This window comes from Geotrypetes seraphini, chromosome 16, assembly GCF_902459505.1.
Source record: "Geotrypetes seraphini chromosome 16, aGeoSer1.1, whole genome shotgun sequence".
NCBI classification, from domain to species: domain Eukaryota; kingdom Metazoa; phylum Chordata; class Amphibia; order Gymnophiona; family Dermophiidae; genus Geotrypetes; species Geotrypetes seraphini.
Window position 1 is genome coordinate 28,313,463 of NC_047099.1, and position 19,782 is coordinate 28,333,244.

Here is a 19,782-nt window from a genome sequence, read left to right on the forward strand (position 1 = left end):
CGAGGGTCGAGTTAAGGAACTAGGTCATTAGTACTCAGACTTAATGGGGTGGGTCAGTAGAGTGGGCAGACTTGATGGGCTATAGCCCTTTTCTGCCGTCATCTTTCTATGTTTCTAAAATGCAACAGCCAGACTGATTACAGGAACATCAAAATATGCTCATATTACACTTCTCCCTCCGAATCTGCGGTTTCAGTATCCGCGGATTCGGTTGGGGTTTTTTTTTTTAACGAAACGCTGCATCCCGGACCTCCCTGGAGGCTACGACGGGAACTCCCTGCAGCCATTTTGTATGAGTGATCTGCACGGGGCAGGAGTGTAGGAAGATCGCTCCTGCCCTGAAAGCCCGCTAGACCACCAGGTAAGCTCTGGGGAAGTCCGGGATGCAGCGTTTCATTAAAAAAAAGGTCTGGGATGCCGGGGGGGGGGGGGGGGGGGGGATGGGAAGGCGGGGGTGAGTCAGAGCCAGCCCAAAGGTTATTCGTGAATTTTCAATATTCGCAGGCCGGCTCTGCCCCCAACCCCTGCGAATATTGAGGGAGAAGTGTACAACTTGGCTTCAGAAGTTGCACTGGCTGCCAGTAGCTTTTAGAGTACAGTATAAGACTGCAATGATTTGTCATCAATTTTTGTATGGTACAATTCTAAGAGCAAGATGATTATCATCCTAAAAGATTGTTGAGTTCTGAAAATTCTGCTATGTTTAAGACCAATGTTAATCCAAAGTATATCGAAACTTGTGCTGGGGTGAAATTATGGAATTCGCGGGTAGGGCAGTTGAGAAAACGTGCCGATATGAGGAGCTTTCTAAAAGTTCCTCTAACACAATAGTTTGTTAATGCTTTTTTTAAAGGGCCTGACGTGTCCTGTTCGAGGAATTATTATGAATTTAAATTTTGATGATTTGTCTCTTTTGTATTTTTTTTTTTTTTTTAGGCATTATGTATGGGGGTATACTGTAAACCGCCTAGGACCTAGACGGTATAGAAATTAACAATAAATAAATAATCTCTTCAATGACCAAAACTTGTCTCTGTTTTATCTGCCCAGTTTTCTGTTTAAACTCCACTATCTGTGCAGTGAAAAATATTTCTGCCTAGGGCCACCTTGCAGGTCTTCTATCAAAGTGAAGAAGACGGTGACTAGTAAATCTACAACCCTGAAACTTGCTTCCTTAATCATTACAGAATTCTCTGGAACGGCTATGTCAGGGGCTTCAACACTCCAGATCAGACTTTGCACTCAGTTAAACTATTACTAGCTCGTTAAAGCAATCTACTTGTATATATTCAGTGGCATGACCGTCATTTAAATTTTAAACACAGAGGGGGTCAATATTCAGCACTATTTAAGTGAGCAGAGGCTCTGCTCAGTAAAATAATGCTTTGCTGGTCAAAAACAGATAATGCTGCTAGGTGATGCTGGTTAATTTTAGGTTGGTGCCAGTGGCACAGAAATTTAATTTCTAACTTGACCAGATAGCTATCTGGATACTAGCAATGAATATTGGCTAGACTCAAATTTATTCATTCATTTAAAAATTTATAGAAACAGAAATATGATGGCGATCAAGGCCAAATGGCTCATCCAGTCTGCCCATCCACAGCATCCACTATCTCCTCCTTTCCCTATTGGCTAATGGCTCCTTTTATAAAGGCGCGCTAGTGGTTTAACCCGCGTAATACCACGTGCTAAACCACCGGCCGCGCTAGCCGCTACCGCCTCCTCGAGCAGTTAGTTTTTAGGCCAGCGTGGGGGTTAGCGCGTGATGAAAAGTCGCGCGTGTTAACCCCGCTAGCACGGCTTAATAAAAGGAGCCCTAAGGCTCTTAATATTTGCATCTCCTCTTCCTATAGCCTAAGGCTCTTTACCGCTGCATTGTGATATCATAGAACTTTATGGTCATAGAAACATTGTCTAGAAAAAAGACCTACTCTCGATTCTTGAAACTGTCTTGAAACCAAGGGCTTTTAAATTTGCACTGCTTCATTTGTATTATTTAATCACACTGTTGAATTCTAAATGTTCAATTTATTAATGTGTGGCTAGGGATGTTCAGTCAGTTCATGGGAACTTTTTTTGACAAAAGTCACAAGTTCACCAGGGCTTATCAAGCATAAAGCACCCTAAAGTGCATCGCAAGGTCACCCACAAACATCATACTGTCCATCCCCTGGCTAAGAAAAACTTTTATATATATATATATATATATAAAATTTTATTGTGAATTTTTAATGAATATTCATTCAGAAGTGCAAAAAATGATAATAATAAAGTGCCCAAAATATCAAGTGCAAAATCGCATTGTTCAAAAATTCAAAAAACACAATTAAATGTGAACTCATTAGTTAATGGGCCTCGTGATAGCAGATAGTCACATTCATTGTCAAACAATTAACTATAACTGCTAACTACAAGGATTTACCGCCAACATCCATCTGGTAGAAAAGTCTGTTATCAGGGAGTGCCAACTGATCGCCCTACAGAGCCCCGTTTCCTATCCTTCGTCAGGGGCAAACTCAGGAACACCTCTCGCTGAATGTTGAACCAATCAAATGCTGCTCCTCTCCATTCTTCCTCCTCTAATTTCACTATCTTTGAATTCTACGAGACCTGACACTACCAGATCCATCCAGAAACTTAAACTATCTTTCCCCTCGTTAAAAGGCTGGAAAATTAGGGAAATCTCTTTTCTTCAAAACCACTGAGCTTTGGAATAACCTTCCTGCCCTGCTGTGGAATCTGGGCTCCTTCCAATTATTCCGAAAGCATCTGAAAACTTGGCTATTCTCAGAAATGTAACTCTCACTACCCTCTTTATAATCACTAGTTCTTATTATGTTTTTCCTTCCTTATATTAAAGTTCCTGTAAACCGTGCCGAGCTCTAACTTTATGGAGAAAATGTGGTCTATAAACTTAAGGTTTAGTTTAGTTGGCACTCCCTGATAACAGACTTTTCTACCAGATGAATGTTGGCGGTTTCATTTTTTGAGCCTATGGGATCCTTTTACAAAGGTGCGCTAGCGGTTTAACGCGCAAAATACCGTGTGCTAAACCACCAGTATTGTAATCTAGAAATTCTTTCATATATGTCTAATGTCAGATTTACTTATATTAACACATTTAATCTACACCCGTAGTATAACGATAATATTATCACTTGTTTAGTGCAAAATTATTAGCCGATTTTTAAGTGAAAAATGGATTTTGGTGGTGCTTATATTTATTTGTTTTGAGTGAACCCAGGATGGGCCTAAAGGTTGTACAAAATTATATTTTGTGTGATCAAACCAACTTTAGATTTTTATGGACAGCCCTAATGGCCCAATATTTAGCTGGTGGCAATCGGCACTTACTCGGTTATGGGCACTGCATAAAGATAGTAGGACTGTGATTTATGTGATCTTATTATACAGTTACCCTAACTGGTTAAGTGCTGAATAATGGCACTTAATTTGCCAAGTCTGCCCCAGAATGCCCCTAAAATAGCTGGTTTTAGTTAGGACCTAACTGGACATTTGCATCAGCACCAATTGTTAAGTGCCACCAGGGGCAGATCAAGGCAATCTGCTGTCTGAGGCGAGGGATAAGCTGGTGCCCCCCTCCCCTAATCATCCAAAATAGGGGTGGGGCAAGGGCTGCCCCAACTATTAGGCAAGACTGTCCAGCTGCCTATAGCAGCAGCTTCTTAGAGGTTAGTAGTTTCAGTAACACAATAAATAACAGCAGAGTCTCATGCACCACTCCTTTTAGGCCCAAGTCACCCACATTTAAAGCAAAACAAATAGATCCTGCCACACAAACTCAAAGAATCATGTCTCTTGACACACATACTTTAACTTGCTTTTTATTGCTAAATCACAAAGGAGATTTATGATGCTAAAACAGGGAGCAAAATGAGAAAGAAAGCAAAAGAAAGCGCAATTTAACACACCATAATAATATTAGTTATATGAGAAATGATATTCTACCTCCATACAACGTGCAGATCAGAACTAAAACATTTCTCTTTGGAAGTCACCACACACACAAAATTCCATTTTCATGTTATCTGAGCAATAGCACACAAAGCTCTCCACTACCAGGCATATTGTGAAATACAAAAAGCAGCTCCATATTTTGTACTGAATACAGTACAAAGACATCTGCAATTAATATTTCCCAAAGCTAACATATTTGAAATAATAATTTCCAAATAAAACACTTTATTCTACCCTAATATTGTGCAAAATATAAAGATACATGTAAATTTGAAAAAAAACCCTGAGAAATAGCAAATTAACAAACAGAAATAAAATAAAGCACCAAAAATCTCTTTTCTGCCTTTTGCCGTTTCTGATTTAATCATTGCTCTCTTCTTTTCATACAGCATCTGTTATCTCTGTGCCCTTTCCATCCAGTGTCTGCCCTCTCTCTCTGCTTCCTCCATCCACTGACTATTCTGTTTTCCTTCTCTCCTTTATATGATTCATTTCCGCTTCACCCCTTCTCCATTTTTCTCTCTGTCTCCACCCCTCCCCTATGCTTTGGAATCACTCTTTTCTCCTTTCCTTCCTTCATTCCCATTCCACCCTATGGTCTGGCATCTTTTCCTTCCTTTCTCTCCCCATGTCCTGGCATCTCTCTTTCTCTTCCATCTTTCCCTCCCCCTCCACAATCTGGCAACTCCTTTCCTTCCCTTCCCTCCTCCATGCTCATGCACCTCTCCCTCACTCTCTATGGTCTGGTATCTCCTTCCTTCCTTTCCCTCCCTCCCTTTCCCATTGTCTGACATCTCAATTTCTCTTCTTTCACTTCCCTGATCTTCCTTCTCCTTCCCTCCCTCCCTCATTGGGTGCAGCATTTATCTCCCCCTCCCCTCTCTCTTTTTATCACCCCCCACCTCCGTCAGCAGCACAGCCTTCACAGTTCATGGCTTTTGCTGGCTTTGGGCCTTCCTCTCTGCCAGGCAGGACCCAGCAGAGAGGAAGGCTCAACACCACCAGAGTAGCAAATTGTGAACTCTGCTACTGCAGGAAGAAGATTACGATGCTGGCCTTTGGAACATCCCTTTATGGACTGCACCTGGGGTGGACCGCTGCACACCACCCACCTGACCCTTGGTACGCCACTGCCCCGAAGTCCTAACTGCTGGTGGGCTCTCTGTGCCACTCCCTTTCCCAGTATCTAATCTTTTCATCATCTCCCCCCCATGACATTTTTGTCTCCACCCCCCACCCTCCCCAGCATCTGCCTTTAGATTTGTTGGTGGCGACAAGTGATTCACAGAGCAGCCCTGGTGACCCCAGCACTTTCTGTTTCTGCTGGGATGGGCCACAGTGGAAAGTAGTGCCAGGGTCAGCAGGGCCGCTCTGTGAATCGCTGCCGCCACTGACAAATCTAAAGGTAGATCTGGGGGGGTGTGGTGGAAGAAAAAATGCCGATTGGAGGAAAGAGGGTGAAAAGATTAGATGCCAGGAAGGGGAGCAGCAGAGAGAGCCAACCAGCAGGTAAGGCTGGCCAGTAGCAAGATGTCACTCCCTTAAGAGTGCTGCCTGAGGCTGCCGAAAATGACTGCTTAGCCTTGTCCTAGACAGATGATTTAACAGGCCAAGAGCCATTTCTGGCTGGTGAAATCACTTAGAATATTGACCCAGTGAATTTTATGCAAGGGACTAAGCTGACCACTTGGGAAGGAGAGAAACAAAACAAAGGTGCACAGGGTAGGATTTCATGTGTCATTTGGCTCAACAAGAGAGGCGATTACGATTTTTAATTAAATAGTCCATGCTTTTAGTATTTACATGATCAGGTGGAGATGATATGAGGGATCAGGAAATTAGACAATAAGGTAATCATCTTAGTGAATGGGACAAATGAAGGTATTTTTGAGAAGGCCACATGAAAATTGCAAGGGATACCCTTAGGTAAATAGTAGTGGGAAGTGCCCTAAATGCTGTGGGCAAATCAAGAAGAGGAGGGAGATTGTAGGAGAGGTAGGAAAGGGAGCTGAGAAATAGCTTACAGAAATACAACATATCGGATATTTTGAGACTGCATATAAAGTGCCTCTGCATAAATTGCACATATTTAAGGAAATATGTGAAAAGGTAGGAGGGAGCAGGGAATGGAATAACTCATTTGAGGAAAGGCTCAAGAGGTTGAAGATGAGATGGCTGAAGGTTGCACATGATAGAGATCTATAAAATCCTTAATGGAAAGGAATGGATAAACACCATTTAATTGTTTACTCTTTTAAAAAGTACAGACTAGGGAGCACTTCACAAAGTTATATAGTAGCACATTTAAAACAGGAGCAAATATTTTTTTCATTCAACAAATAGTAAAGCTATGGAACTCATTGCTGGACCAAGTGATTAAAGCAGTTAATGTAGTTGGGTTAAAAAAAAAAAAGTTTGAACACATTCCTGAAGGTGAAGTCCATAAACCATTATTAAGGCAAACCTGGGGAAAGCTACTGCTTATCCCTGAGCTTAAGTAGTATAAAATCTTATTTTTGGGATTCCACTAGATACTTGTGACCTGGACTGGTCACTGTTGGAAACAGGATACTGGGACCCAGTGAGGCAACTCTTTATATTCTTACCCTATAGTCATCTCTGACCACACAATGATTTCTAGGATACGAGAGGTAAGAGAGGGAGGGGGCAGAAAGGGAGTTGGACGGTGAATCTGAGTATTTTTCAAAGAGCAAAAAGAAAACAGATGCTGGTGGGTTAATGGAGGGAATAAATAACATAACATAATAATCAACTTATAAACCACATAACCGTGAGGATCTAAGCAGTTTACAAAAGATTAACTTGTAATTATAAATAGAGCAATGGAGAAATTTAATTACCCAAAAATCTAGAAAATAGATGGATCTTCAAATGTCTTCTGAACTCCAGATATGAAACAGATACAAAGAATAATTGCCTAAAATCTTTGTCCCAAAGAGCAGCCTGATATGATAATGTCTTTTAAATTTGCAACCCTTCACTGAACTCTATTGGAGATGGAGGCTTGGAGATAGTTGGGATGCGGAAAAGGTGTATATGACAAGGATTATCATCCAGGTCTCAGCTAGGGCTAAGAAAAATGAAGAGAAGGTAACTGCTAGAAACGATTGAAGAACTTCCGAGATAACAATGAACAAGATTGGTCAAAGCAGATTTATCAACACACACTGAAACTGAAGCAACATTTGGGTTTAATGAAAATCTTTAATATTATATAAAGTGAGTTTAGAGTCAAAGGTTATACCGAGCATGTGTACTGTATCCTAAAAAGGCAGTAAGCAGCATAATGGGGAGTACAGAGGGAAATGTAGTGTGGGGGTTGGGAAAATGTATGAATGCATGAGAAGGCAGTTGTCTCTGAGCTAAGAACTTATCACCTGAACACAAGTGTCAGATGGGAATGAGTGTGATAAACAAGGTGACAAAGTGAAGAGGAACTGAATATCATCAATATGGCAGTATTGGCTGTAGCCCAGAAATGAAAGCAGAGCTAAAAAAATGTTTATTTCTATTAAAGTACTGATATACCACCCTTTGCAAGACCATCAAGGCATTTTTTTACATTCAGGTACTCTAAGTATTTTCCCCTATCTGTCCCGGCGGGCTTGCAATCTACCTATAGTACCTGGTGCAACAGGACTTGCCCAGGGCACAAGGAGCGACATGGGGATTGAGCCCACAACCTCTTGGTGCTAAGGCAGCATCTCTAACCAGTAGGTTATTCCTCTGCTCCCACTAGGTCACTTGGAGAGGCCTTTTTGAAAGGACGCCTAAGTCTGAGCTTGGATGTTTTGGGAAAGACGTCCAAAAATCCAGTAGAGAAAATGTCAACTTTATAAACTGCAGGGTTTTTTAAACTGTGGGACATCTATCTTTTTTCTTTCCCGAAAATGTCCTATCTAGACATTTTGGCCCTTAGTGCATGTTATCTTTTTTGGCCATTTTCGAATATGAGAACGTTCAAAAGAAAAAAAAAAAACGCACAAAAACAAGTCAATGGGATGTACAAACAGCCAGCATTCTTAGCAAACTGAATGCACAGACATCTGAGCAGAACAGAGGGACATTACTGTACCCACCTATACACCACAACAAAAGCCCTTATGCCTGCAGGTGTCATCTCTATGTAGGGATGGTAAGTTTTGAATGAGTTTGAGGGCTCACCATAAAATATAAGCAGGTTATGGTGACGTGTACTTGGGACTTTTTAATGTAACGTTCACTATAGTACCCCTTAGAATGCTCCTCTACTCTGCTAAGCTGTGTCTGTGTGGCCATCTGAAGCTATAATACAGGCTGGAATTGTTTCTTTGGGTGGTGGAAGGGGGCTGGTGACCACTGGGGGAGTCGGGGGTGGGGTGGGGGGGTCATGTTTTAATCCCTCCAGTGATCATCTGGTCAGCTTGGGCACCTTTTTGACCCTTATTCATTTTAAAACAGGTCTAGCTCCAAATGTCTAAATGGTGCCCTGGACATTTTGTAAAACGTTCAATTATCCCTACAAAAATATCCAAGTCCTAAGCCCGCCCAAAACACACCTTCAACATGCCCTCTTGGAATTTAGATGAACAGGGGATGACCAACCTAGAAAGACATCTAAAATATGAGTTTTGAAAATAGTGATCTATACGTTTTAGCAAGAAAAACATCTGAATGCCACTTTATGTCATTTTTGTGGGGGGACGTTTTTGTCTTTTGAAAATGAGCCCTTAGGTCTGCTGGAGAGTTACTATGTAAAGGAAGTATGCACAGTACCTGAGTCCCAAGGTTGTAGAGATGAAGAAGAAGTAAGTCATTGTCCACCAAGTCAAAAGCAGAGCAGGGGTCGAGAGAAACAAGAACTATAGAGCTGATGATCTACGAGAGAGAGGTAGAGAGGTCCTAATTTCATCATGTGAGGCAGTTAGAGAATTGGTACTATATTCTGGACGGAATCCTGCTCTGCTTGATGGGAATGAAGAGTGAGTGATTTATCCAAAAAGAGGGACAGCTGGTCAAAGGCTATTTTTTTCCAACAGTTTAGAAACAAATAGAATGTTAGAAATAAGTCTAAAACTTTTGGGGGTTGACAGGGTCTAAGTGAGGTTGTTTTTATGGGGGGGGGGTTTCCTTACAAAAAGGAGTGACTATTGTCTGCTTCCACACTGAAGGTCTATGACCTACAAACAGAGTAGTTTTGTAGAAGTAGCAAAAATAAAGGCAAATATGTTGAGCAAAGGTTCGTACACAATGGGACAGGCCTGGGTTCAAAGCTGAAAGAGTAAGGGGGGAGAAAAAAAAGTCCATCTCAAGGAGGACAGAATCTATAATAGAGGGACATTGGGAAAAGAAAGGGTAGGAGAAGGTAAAGGGCATACAGAAGTAGAAGAGAAGGGATGAGAAGAAGGGAGGGAGTTTCAGCAGCCCACTTGCACAGATAAGTCATCCATTTAAAGTTATGTAGCGACCATCAAACTGTTACCTGCATCTTTTTACTGACATAAGTTGTATCTAAGTTTGGGTTGTTTTTTTTTTAATGCTCCTTTGTGATAAAAAGAGAATCATAGAGGACAAAACAGAATTAGACAGCTGGATTCCTGACCTGTTAGGGTTTCTGGTGGAAGGATAAAACATGTTTTAAAGCTTCAGCTGTTGTTTTTCCTGTTTTTCTTATACAGAGATTATTCTGCTTATTCTTTTCTAGGAAGAAGTTTACTACTACTACTACTTATCAATTCTATACTTTATTTTATCTTTTTTTCCTGACACAGACGGGGGGGGGGGGAGGGACACATACATTCCAGTTTGCAGTGCATGCCTTTTATTCATAGCAGCCAACTTTTTTAAATGATAGGGGGTGCTAAACATAACAACACTCGCAGTTCTATGCGGGTAACATAAAGAGAACTGTGCATTCACAAAGAATTACAAAATAGCAATGGAAACATACATTACAAGCACATTATTCCCCCCCCCCTCTAAAAAAATGCTTAAATACGTAAGTTTTTAACATTTTCTTATAATGATCATAAGATGCAGATGCTTGTATTTTAGGGCCTAGGTTTTTATCCAACTAGCAACCTGAAAAGCCAATGGACATTACCTCTCCCTGAACGCAGTCAGAGTTTGTTCAATATTGGGAGTGCTCAAACACCCACATAGCTGGATCCTATGCTTTTATTGCTCTTTGCCCTCTTGAAGATTGTTTGACAGTATTTGTCTACATGTTTCTACTTTTAGTCTCAGTTCATTTATTGTATATGTAGGGAGAGTCGGTTTGTGTGTCTGAAGTAAGGTATTAAATCAGCATGTGGTTTGTGTCTACCATTATCCCATCTGCATTACCAGATGGGAGATGTGTTGGTATCTTAGAAGTAATGTTAGGAAAGCATTTCTTCACAAAGAGTAGAGGAATACGTGGAAAAGCCTCCCAGTGGAGGTGACAGAAGCAAAAACTAAGAACATAAGAATTTCTGTACTGGGACAGACCAAAGGTCCATCAAGCCCAGGATCCTGTTTCAAACAGTGGCCAACCCAGGTCCCAAGTACCTGCAGAAACCCAAAGAGTTACAACATTCCACAGCTAAGATTGTGATGTCATAATGCCTCATTCCACCAGTGCCTAAGAGCCAACCTCATCAGTGATGTCACAATGGCCTGATTGTCCTATACTTGGCTCACATAAGAACATAATAAGTTCCATACTGGGACAGACCGAAGGCCCATCGAGCCCAGTATCATGTTTTCAACAGTGACCAACCCAGGTCCCAAGTACCTGCAGAAACCCAAAGAGTAGCAACATTCCAGGGCTGAGATTGTGATGTCATAATGCCTCATTCCACCAGTGCCTAAGAGCCAACCTCATCAGTGATGTCACAATGGCCTGATTGTCCTATTCTTGGCTCACATAAGAACATAATAAGTTCCATACTGGGACAGACCGAAGGCCCATCGAGCCCAGTATCATGTTTTCAACAGTGACCAACCCAGGTCTCAAGTACCTAGCTAGATCCTGAGTAGTAAAACATATTTTTTTGCTGCTTATCCTAGGAATAAGCAGTGCCGTATAATAAAATTCAAGTTAACAAGGGATAAATGCCGAGGTGCTTTAGAGACCAAGAAGAGAAGGGAAAGCCAGAGATCACCTGTGGTTTGTGGCACTGAAAGAGGAAGCCAATTGGGCAGACTGGATGGGCCTTTGAGTTCCTGACTGCTGTCACATACTCTTTCTCTTAGTCTCTAGGTATAGCACTGACACATCTTTCTCCTTCAGTGTTCACAATGCCAAGGTAAACAGGTTTTCCATAGCAACAGGAACTGCTCTTCCACACAGAGATGCAGAAATAAAAGAAAAATAGAAATAAAAAAAAAACCCAGAACTAGAAAGGACAAAATAGAAAAAGGAAATAAAACAAACAGATTGAGAGAGAAAATGCAGGCATAAATAATATTCAAAAAGGGGAATGCAGCAGAAAGACTGCTATTGACAGAGTGAGAGAAAGAGGTTATGAAAAAAAATGAGAGAGGAAATGGAGAGAGCCAGAAAATGAGAGCATGTGGTACAGAGAGCAAGACAAGATGATAGGAAGAGGTGCAGTAAGTGATCTAGTGAATGACAGAGAGCAATTTCTGTAAGATTAAGGGCTCCTTTTACTAAGCTGCGTTAGCGTTTTTAGCGCACGCTACGTGGCTAGAACCAACGCCAGCTCAACGCTGGCGTTAGCGTCTAGCATGCGCTATTCCGCGTGTTAATGCCCTAACATGCCTTAGTAAAAGCAGCCCTTAGTAAATAAGGAGACTAGAATGGAGAATTATTTGTTGCACTGCTGTCTTCTTTGACTTTACCGCACTTTAAAGGTGGGCATCTAAGACTCTCCCCTATTATCAGCATTGGCAACGTCCCACTGCTAGAAGCAGCAGCTGTGACCATAGCCAAGCTCTTAGGAGAACATAAGAAGTTTCCTCCACTGGGTCAGACCAGAGGTCCATCGCGCCCAGCGGTCCGCTCCCACGGCGGCCCATCAGGTCTATGACCTGTGAAGTGGTTCCTGACCATTTCTATAACCTACCTCTGCTTCTATCTGTACCCCTCAATCCCCTTATCCTTTAGGAACCTACCTAAACCTTCCTTGAACCCCTTTAATGTGCTCTGGCGTATCACAACCTCTGGAAGCGCGTTCCATGTGTCCACCACCCTCTGGGTAAAAAAGAACTTCCTAGCATTTGTTCTAAACCTGTCCCCTTTCAATTTCTCCGAGTGACCCCTATAATGGATACTGTCACTGTGATCACTTCCTAATCGTGCATTTAATGCTAATAGTAGGGACCTGGTCGTAAGTACTAAAGAAATACTTTAACCCCTCCCCCACAAAAAACACGCTACGCTCACCAGAAACCAAACAAGACACAAAGCACCTCTCCTATCTCGATAGATGATCAAGCGTCCTACAAACCGGGAACCCGTAATATCTAGACTACAACACCAGCTATGGCCAATCTTCTCTCCAAACCATATGTCATAATCATACACCTATAATTGCCAATCCGGTATCACTCCCAATTAAAGCATTTTGGTTTTTTGGTTTGTTTTTTACAAAAATCATATGATTTTTCAATTGCACATCCCTAGGCCATAATTTGAAATTATTATCTGCCATATTTATGTGATTTTTAAGACTGTTTGCACTTATTTTAATTTGCTACCAATAAAGAAGGGTTTTGAAGACCAGGCACACACATCCTTTTCCTGGATCTTGCTGCTGCGTTTGCAGAGGGGACTGTCTCCTTCGAGGTTACATCTTTAAGGCAATCACTATGTACTTTTTTTTAATTATGCAATTTGGGCTAAAGATCCTGTCAATTGTCAGCAATTGTCTTCTGTTTAAATGTCTCTGGTTAATGTTTCTCTTTATTGACGTTATTTAATTCAAATCATATAGAGGATTTAATATTAGCAAGGCTCCAGTATTAAAGTCAAGACCTGAATTAGGAGAGTTCAATAGAGAAAAGTGAATTTGCTAGCACTGTCTGTATGACTGTGAACTAGAGAAGGGAAGGGTTTGCAATTCATTATGTCCATCTCACTAAATGCATATCAGCAATATGATAGACTGGAAATGCATGATGATACTATTACTGTGGTATCTCTAGAGAGTCTCTTTTACTTACTGCTTTTAAAACAGGACGATGCTGCTTTAAGTCTTGATGGGAGAACATCCCACTCAGTAGCCAACGTATTATAATCCTGCAAATAGGGGATGGCCTATTGTACCCGTCTCTCTCTATCCTTCCGTATGGTACTTACTTGCACTTCACGAGCGTGGTATGCCACAATCAGCCCAAGCAGAATGATTGTGGATAAACTTATAAGGCATTTAAGAGCCAGAGAAAACATTGAATCCTGCGGGACAAAAGAAAACAAAATTAGCAAAAGCAATCATTGCTCCAAATGGTTATTCATGTATATCAGTATGAAAATACGAAGGTGGTTTGAAAAGTTTGGTTAAAAAAGCAAGTTAAACAACGTAATCTCCATCAAGGGCTATACACGTTAGTCCAGCGAATTTCCAGTTTTTTTCATACTGTAGAAAAAATAGCTTACAGAAAAAACTGGAAATTCGCTGGACTAACGTGTATAGCCCTTGATGGAGATTACGTTGTTTAACTTGCTTTTTTAACCAAACTTGTCAAACCACTCTTGTATATGTACAAAACATGGACAAATTGAGAAACTATCCCCTGGCTTTCAAATCAAGTCACAAAGCCCTGGAACAGTCCATCTAACAGAAGCTTCTTCCATATAGGTCTTAATTAGAGGAAACAGAGAAGTACGAGAAAACTGAAAAACAGAGGAAGTCTTGCACAATCAGAAGAAGATTCAACTTAGACCAGCATCTTTATTCACTTGAACTATGGCTTTGATTTTGCCAAATTCTGGAAACAACAAGAAAGTTGACCCTGATCTCTCCACAAAAAGAGACAAAAACAAAAAAACTTGTGGAGAGTAGATGTCCAAGATGAAGATTTTATTAGAACAAATAAATCTATATATATATAAAATCGGAGGTATGTATGTGTGTATGTGCCGCGATCACGCAAAAACGGCTTGACCGATTTGAACGAAACTTGGTATGCAGATCCCTCACTACCTGGTGTGATATGTTCTGGGGGTCTCGCGGCCCACCTGCACACATGGGCGGAGCTACAAACAGAAAATCAGATTTCACCCATTCATGTCAATGGAAAAAATGTAAAAAGCTGCCATTCTCACAGTAATTCCAACTACCTGGGGTGATATGTTCTGGGGGTCTCGCGGCCCACCTGCACATGTGGGCGGAGCTACAAACATAACATCTGATTTCACCCATTCATGTCAATGGAAAAAATGTAAAAAGCTGCCATTCTCACAGTAATTAAAAAACTGCTTGACCGATTTGAACGAAACTTGGTATGCAGATCCCTCACTACCTGGGGTGATATGTTCTGGGGGTCTCGCGGCCCACCTGCACATGTGGGCGGAGCTACAAACAGAAAATCATATTTCACCCATTCATGTCAATGGAAAAAATGTGAAAAGCTGCCATTCTCACAGTAATTCAAAAACGGCTTGACCAATTTGAACGAAACTTGGTATGCAGATCCCTCACTACCTGGGGTGATATGTTCTGGAGGTCTCTCGGCCCACAACTCTATGTTGCTTGCTCAAGGGTGGGTTCACCCAACAATTTATATGTTCTTGCTCCTGAAGGTGAAACTAAAAATGTTGTTTATAATCACGTTTTGCGTTAGTTGTATTGTATTCATTTTGTCAAATATTTCACATTATAATTTGAATATTGTACTTTTTATTAAGCTGTAAAACAATAATTTCATTCACCACTATAAAGTATCTTTATTTGAATCCATTTACAGTGTTATTGCTATAATTAAATACCCATGCAACGTCGGGGCATCAGCTAGTAATCCACATAAAAATGTCTAGGGCCTGCCCCATCAGTCTAACTGCACTAACATTTCCAGGGTCAGGTTTAATATATCCCAGAATCCTTTGCTTGCACTATGGACACAGTCAGCACACAGTAATGTAATGCTGACATTTTCCACACTTTTCTTTTATGTTTCAACTGCAGAACCTGTCCATATGGCATTCACTCTTGTCCCTGCTTTAGACACTGCAAAGGCCAGTTTGCCATTCTATGAGGCCTCTCTCTTACCTCCCAATAGTATATTATCTGCTATTATCAACAGGGCCCCTTGTCCTACACAGTCTGTCTTCATGGCTATGGAGATGAGCAATTCTCATTATGAGTCCAAACCTCATGTCTTAGGTAGGGCAGCAACTACTGGGTAGGGAAACCCAATATGCCACCTCAGTGCCTGTCATAGAGAGAATGAACAGTGCATAAAGGATGCATGAGGTTTTCTGAGGAGGTAAAGGATTAAAAGTACCAGGATGCCATGAGTGGAGGTATGAGTGTGAGAGAAAAAATCATATACTATAACTGACCCAGGTGTGCCACGTAGTAGACAATAACAAATTAATGTCAGCATTACATTATAGTGTGCTGACTGAGGTGTGTACTCTTGATGTTTAAATTCTGAAAGAAACTCAGCTAAATTTCTCCCTCTTGTATAAGCGAATCTGGGCATGATTTGCAACTCAATGTAAATTCATAGAAACATACGAGGGGGTGCTGTACAGTTCTCAGCCCAACCAAGAAGAGAATGATTTGGATATGGTTCAATCAATGATCTGAAACAATGTCAAAACGTAGAATTTTGTTTCTGCAAACTGGCACTTAATGAAATAAGAATTCTTTTTTATTTTTTTTTCTTAATTGGCTGAGTCTGGGTTATAAATTTAAAACCCAAACCTGGACTCTGATTGTTTAACCTTCATTGTATCTGTTAGGTTTTGCTGTATTTTTCTTATAGGAAAAAATGTTGTAGTATTTTTCTTATAGGAAAAATGATGTAGTATTTTTCTTATAGGAAAAATGATGTGGTATTTTTCTTTTAGGAAAAAATGATGTAATATTTTTCTTATAGGAAAAAAGATGTAGTATTTTTCTTATAGGAAAAAATAATGTAGTATTTTTCTTATAGGAGAAATGTTGTAGTATTTTTCTTATAGGAAAAATGATGTGGTATTTTTCTTATAGGAAAAATGTTGTAGTATTTTTCTTATAGGAAAAATGTTGTAGTATTTTTCTTATAGGAAAAATGATGTATCTGTTTATATTGCTCTATGCTTTGTTTCCTGAATAAACTGTTTAAAAAAAAAGATAACTCTTTTTCAGCTAAAGTGGCAAAATAACACTCAGAATTTAGGAAGTTGGTTGGTTGAGCTGAGAATGTTTCAGCACCCCCTCGTAGAAACATGATGGCAGATAAAGGCCAAATGGCCCATTCAGTCTGCCCGTCCATACAATATATGTCAAAGGTGCCAATGATTCTTAATTATCTGCCTCACTCTAAACCAGTGGTTCCCAACCCTGTCCTGGAAGACCACCAGGCCAATCAGGTTTTCAGGCTAGCCCTAATGAATATGCAAGAGAGAGATTTGCATATAATGGAAGTGACAGGCATGCAAATCTGCTCCATGCATATTCATTAGGGTTAGCCTGAAAACCCGATTGGCCTGGTGGTCCTCCAGGACAGGGTTGGGAACCACTGCTCTAAACACTTGCCAAGAGTAAGACAAAATACAAACCATATAGATCTATTATTATCCTTCTTGGTTGGAGCTACCACTGCTGGTTAGCATACTCTGCCCTGGGATTTTATTTAATGTTTTCTATCCCGTTCTCCCCAAAGACCTCAGAATGGGTTACAGGTTACAGTACAAGTTTTTCGATACAAGTTTTTATCCTAATTTGACACATACTAGGGATCTAATACTAATATACATAACATGCAGTTTACAGAACAAATTTGACATAGTTACAGTGCAATTTCACTAACTTTCCCCACAATCATAAACTCTGTCTTTGCTACATTTAGAACAAACCCACTCATACTCATCCATCTAGTAATCTGACTCATGTAACCATTCAGTTGAGAGGCCAAACCTTCCCTCAACCCTTTATTTCAAAGAAAAACTTACGCCATCAGCATACATACAAAAAAAAGACTCCCATATTCTCTAACCATTTTCCCAATGGTGCCAAATAATGTTAAATGGTCCTGCCAATAGTGAGGACCCTTGGGGCATTCCGCTTACCACAGGTATCCTCTATTACATATGGTGAAATTACTCCTCTATTACATATGCTCTCATTGGATGGACATGCCACTAACTCAGAGCTCCTTTTTTTTTTTTTTTTAGATGCCCTGAGCATGTGCAGTAGGTATTCCTGCTGAGCAAATCCTGGGAATCCCACTTCCATCCTCAACTTCAAATTTCCACCGTTGCCAAAGGTCAGATTCTTCAGCTCTCCTCATTCTACTACTTCACTCAACCTCAGTTATCCAAGATGTCAGACAAACCTGGGTCATTAGGGCATAGACAGGGGGTGGGTAAGCAGAGTGGGCAGACTTGATGGGCTGTAGAAGCCCTTTTCTGCCGTCATCTTCTATGTTTCTATGTTTACAGCAAGAAGAACATTTTGGACGCGGTTCATAGTTAAATGTGCGCAAGACAAATGTCCAAACGCATTTGTCTTACGCACATTTGACTTGCCACCCTTGGACGCCCACAAGGTTTCTATCTGTTGTCTGCCTCCACTGCTTTGTACAAACCAGTGGTTCCCAAGCCTGTCCTGGAGGACCACCAGTCAGTCAGGCCTTCAGGATAGCTCCAATGGGGCAGATTTGCATGCCTGTTGCCCCCCAAATATGCAAATCTCTCTCATGCATATTTACTAGGGCTATCTCAAAAACCCAACTGGCTGGTCCTCCAGGACAGGCTTGGGAACCACTGGTCTAAATGAACCAGGAATCATTCCCTCAGGACTACCTTGACTCTCAGGGCGCAGAGTTCACTTTGATTCAGCCTCCTCCAATGCTGTACCTGGTCATTCGGATGCTAAACACCTCCATTCAGTGGCTCCCATGCTTCACTCCATGCTGCAGACAATGACTCCTAACTCCACTTTTGCTGACTCCAACCCTCCCAGTCAACCTCAGTCCCAGTTCAGCTAATGCCTCACATTCCTCAGCCCCTAGCTCGACCAGCATGCTGGATTTAAGGCTAAACCTCATAAGAACATAAGAAGTTGCCCCCGCTGAGTCAGACCAGAGGTCCATCTTGCTCAGCGGTCCGCTCCCGCGGCGGCCCATCAGGCCTAGTGCCTGAACAGTGGTCCCTGATTAATTTTGTAACTTACCTCTAATCCCATCCCTATAATCTACCTTTACTCTTATCTGTACCCCTCAATCCCTTTGTCTTCCAAGTACATAAAAAACCACCCTTGACAATATAAAACAGGCTCTGTGCGGTGCAAAACAAGAATTAAACCTGGGGGGAGTGGCCACGATGGTAGCGCTAACCTGGCAGCGCTAAGAACGCTCTCCTTGCTGTGGAAATTTTCCTGCATTAGAGATGCCACATACAAAAAGGAAGGGAAGTGTGAGGGTGCCTACCTCCTCAATCCCCTCACTTGCCCCGATTCAGCATACATTGGAGCATTACCTGCCAGCGGTTTGCTTTGAAACTGGGTGATTTGACTTCCGCTGCGAGACTGAGTGGAGAAGGCTCATTCTCGCTAGGACAGGAGACCTCGCTCTTGCCCGCACTGGATGTCCCGCCTCCCTGCCCAGCTGAAGCAGCTGCCCTGGAAGTGGAAGGAAGAATTCACAGCAGATGAGCTTCTGCCAATGCAGACAGCCTTTGGGGAGTTTTCCCCTGCCAGAGAGGATACTTTAGCAGCAATCTTTAAGACGCTCCAGAAATTGGAATGTCGCTACGACGAAGACAGTTGAAGAGGTAAAGGCTCTTGGAGCCAAACTGGACAATATAACTAAAACTTTTGAGCAGTCAAATACTGAAACTAAAAATTTAATTGAAAAACTACAAAATGAAGTCCAATCAATGCAAGCTTATAGAACTACTGCTATAAAGGATAGTGAGTTATTACACCGGAAAATAGAGAATATTGAAAATTATAACCATTGGTTGAGCGTTAGAATTTTGAACTTCCCTAAATCTCCAGGGGTTTCTTCCTATGAAATGTTCAAAAAAAAAATGTGGTAGAAGTTCTGAAATATTCCCCAGAATTTATTCTCCCTTTAAACAAGATTTACTATCTCCTACTTTCTGCAAAAAGGTCCCAGGAACTTATGGAAGGGAAAAATATATCCGCTATCCTTGAGGAAACCATTTCTGAATCAACATTATTGATATTCTTTGTTTTCCAACAGGACTTGGACTCATTTATGAAGTTATAAGAACATAAGCATCGCCTCTGCTGGGTCAGACCAGGGGTCCATCATGCCCAGCAGTCCGCTCTCGCAGCGCCCCCCAGGTCAACCTGCAGACAGAGGATACCTCCATTGAACAAGCCTTTGTTGCATTAAATGTGACTGAATTCTAAACTCCCTGTCAGAGGAACATAACTGTTTCAATCTAAAAAAATTGACTTACTTATATACTATCTCTTAAACTCCTTGGATGGTAACTTTGATAATGCAAAATACTGTTACAACTTGTAAAATTCCTAAAACTTGTCAAAAATTCTTTTTGATCATAATTAATTTAAATTTTTTTGTGAGTGACATATTCTGAAAGTGGAAGGCTATTTTGGTTTATTTTACATTTCAAGGAGATAGGATGCTTGTACTATACCTTTTTCTTCTCCTTTC

The 19,782-nt window shown here is 41.1% G+C and overlaps 1 protein-coding gene across 1 annotated transcript in view; it reads right to left on the reverse strand.

The window, feature by feature from the left end:
* The window catches only part of KCNN3 (potassium calcium-activated channel subfamily N member 3), a 92,084-nt gene that overhangs the window by 53,678 nt on the left and 18,624 nt on the right, over window positions 1–19,782 (reverse strand). The window contains exon 2 of the mRNA XM_033924838.1: window positions 13,286–13,381. Within this exon, the coding sequence (XP_033780729.1) occupies window positions 13,286–13,381 (96 nt within the window). The remainder of the gene's footprint in view (window positions 1–13,285; window positions 13,382–19,782) is intronic.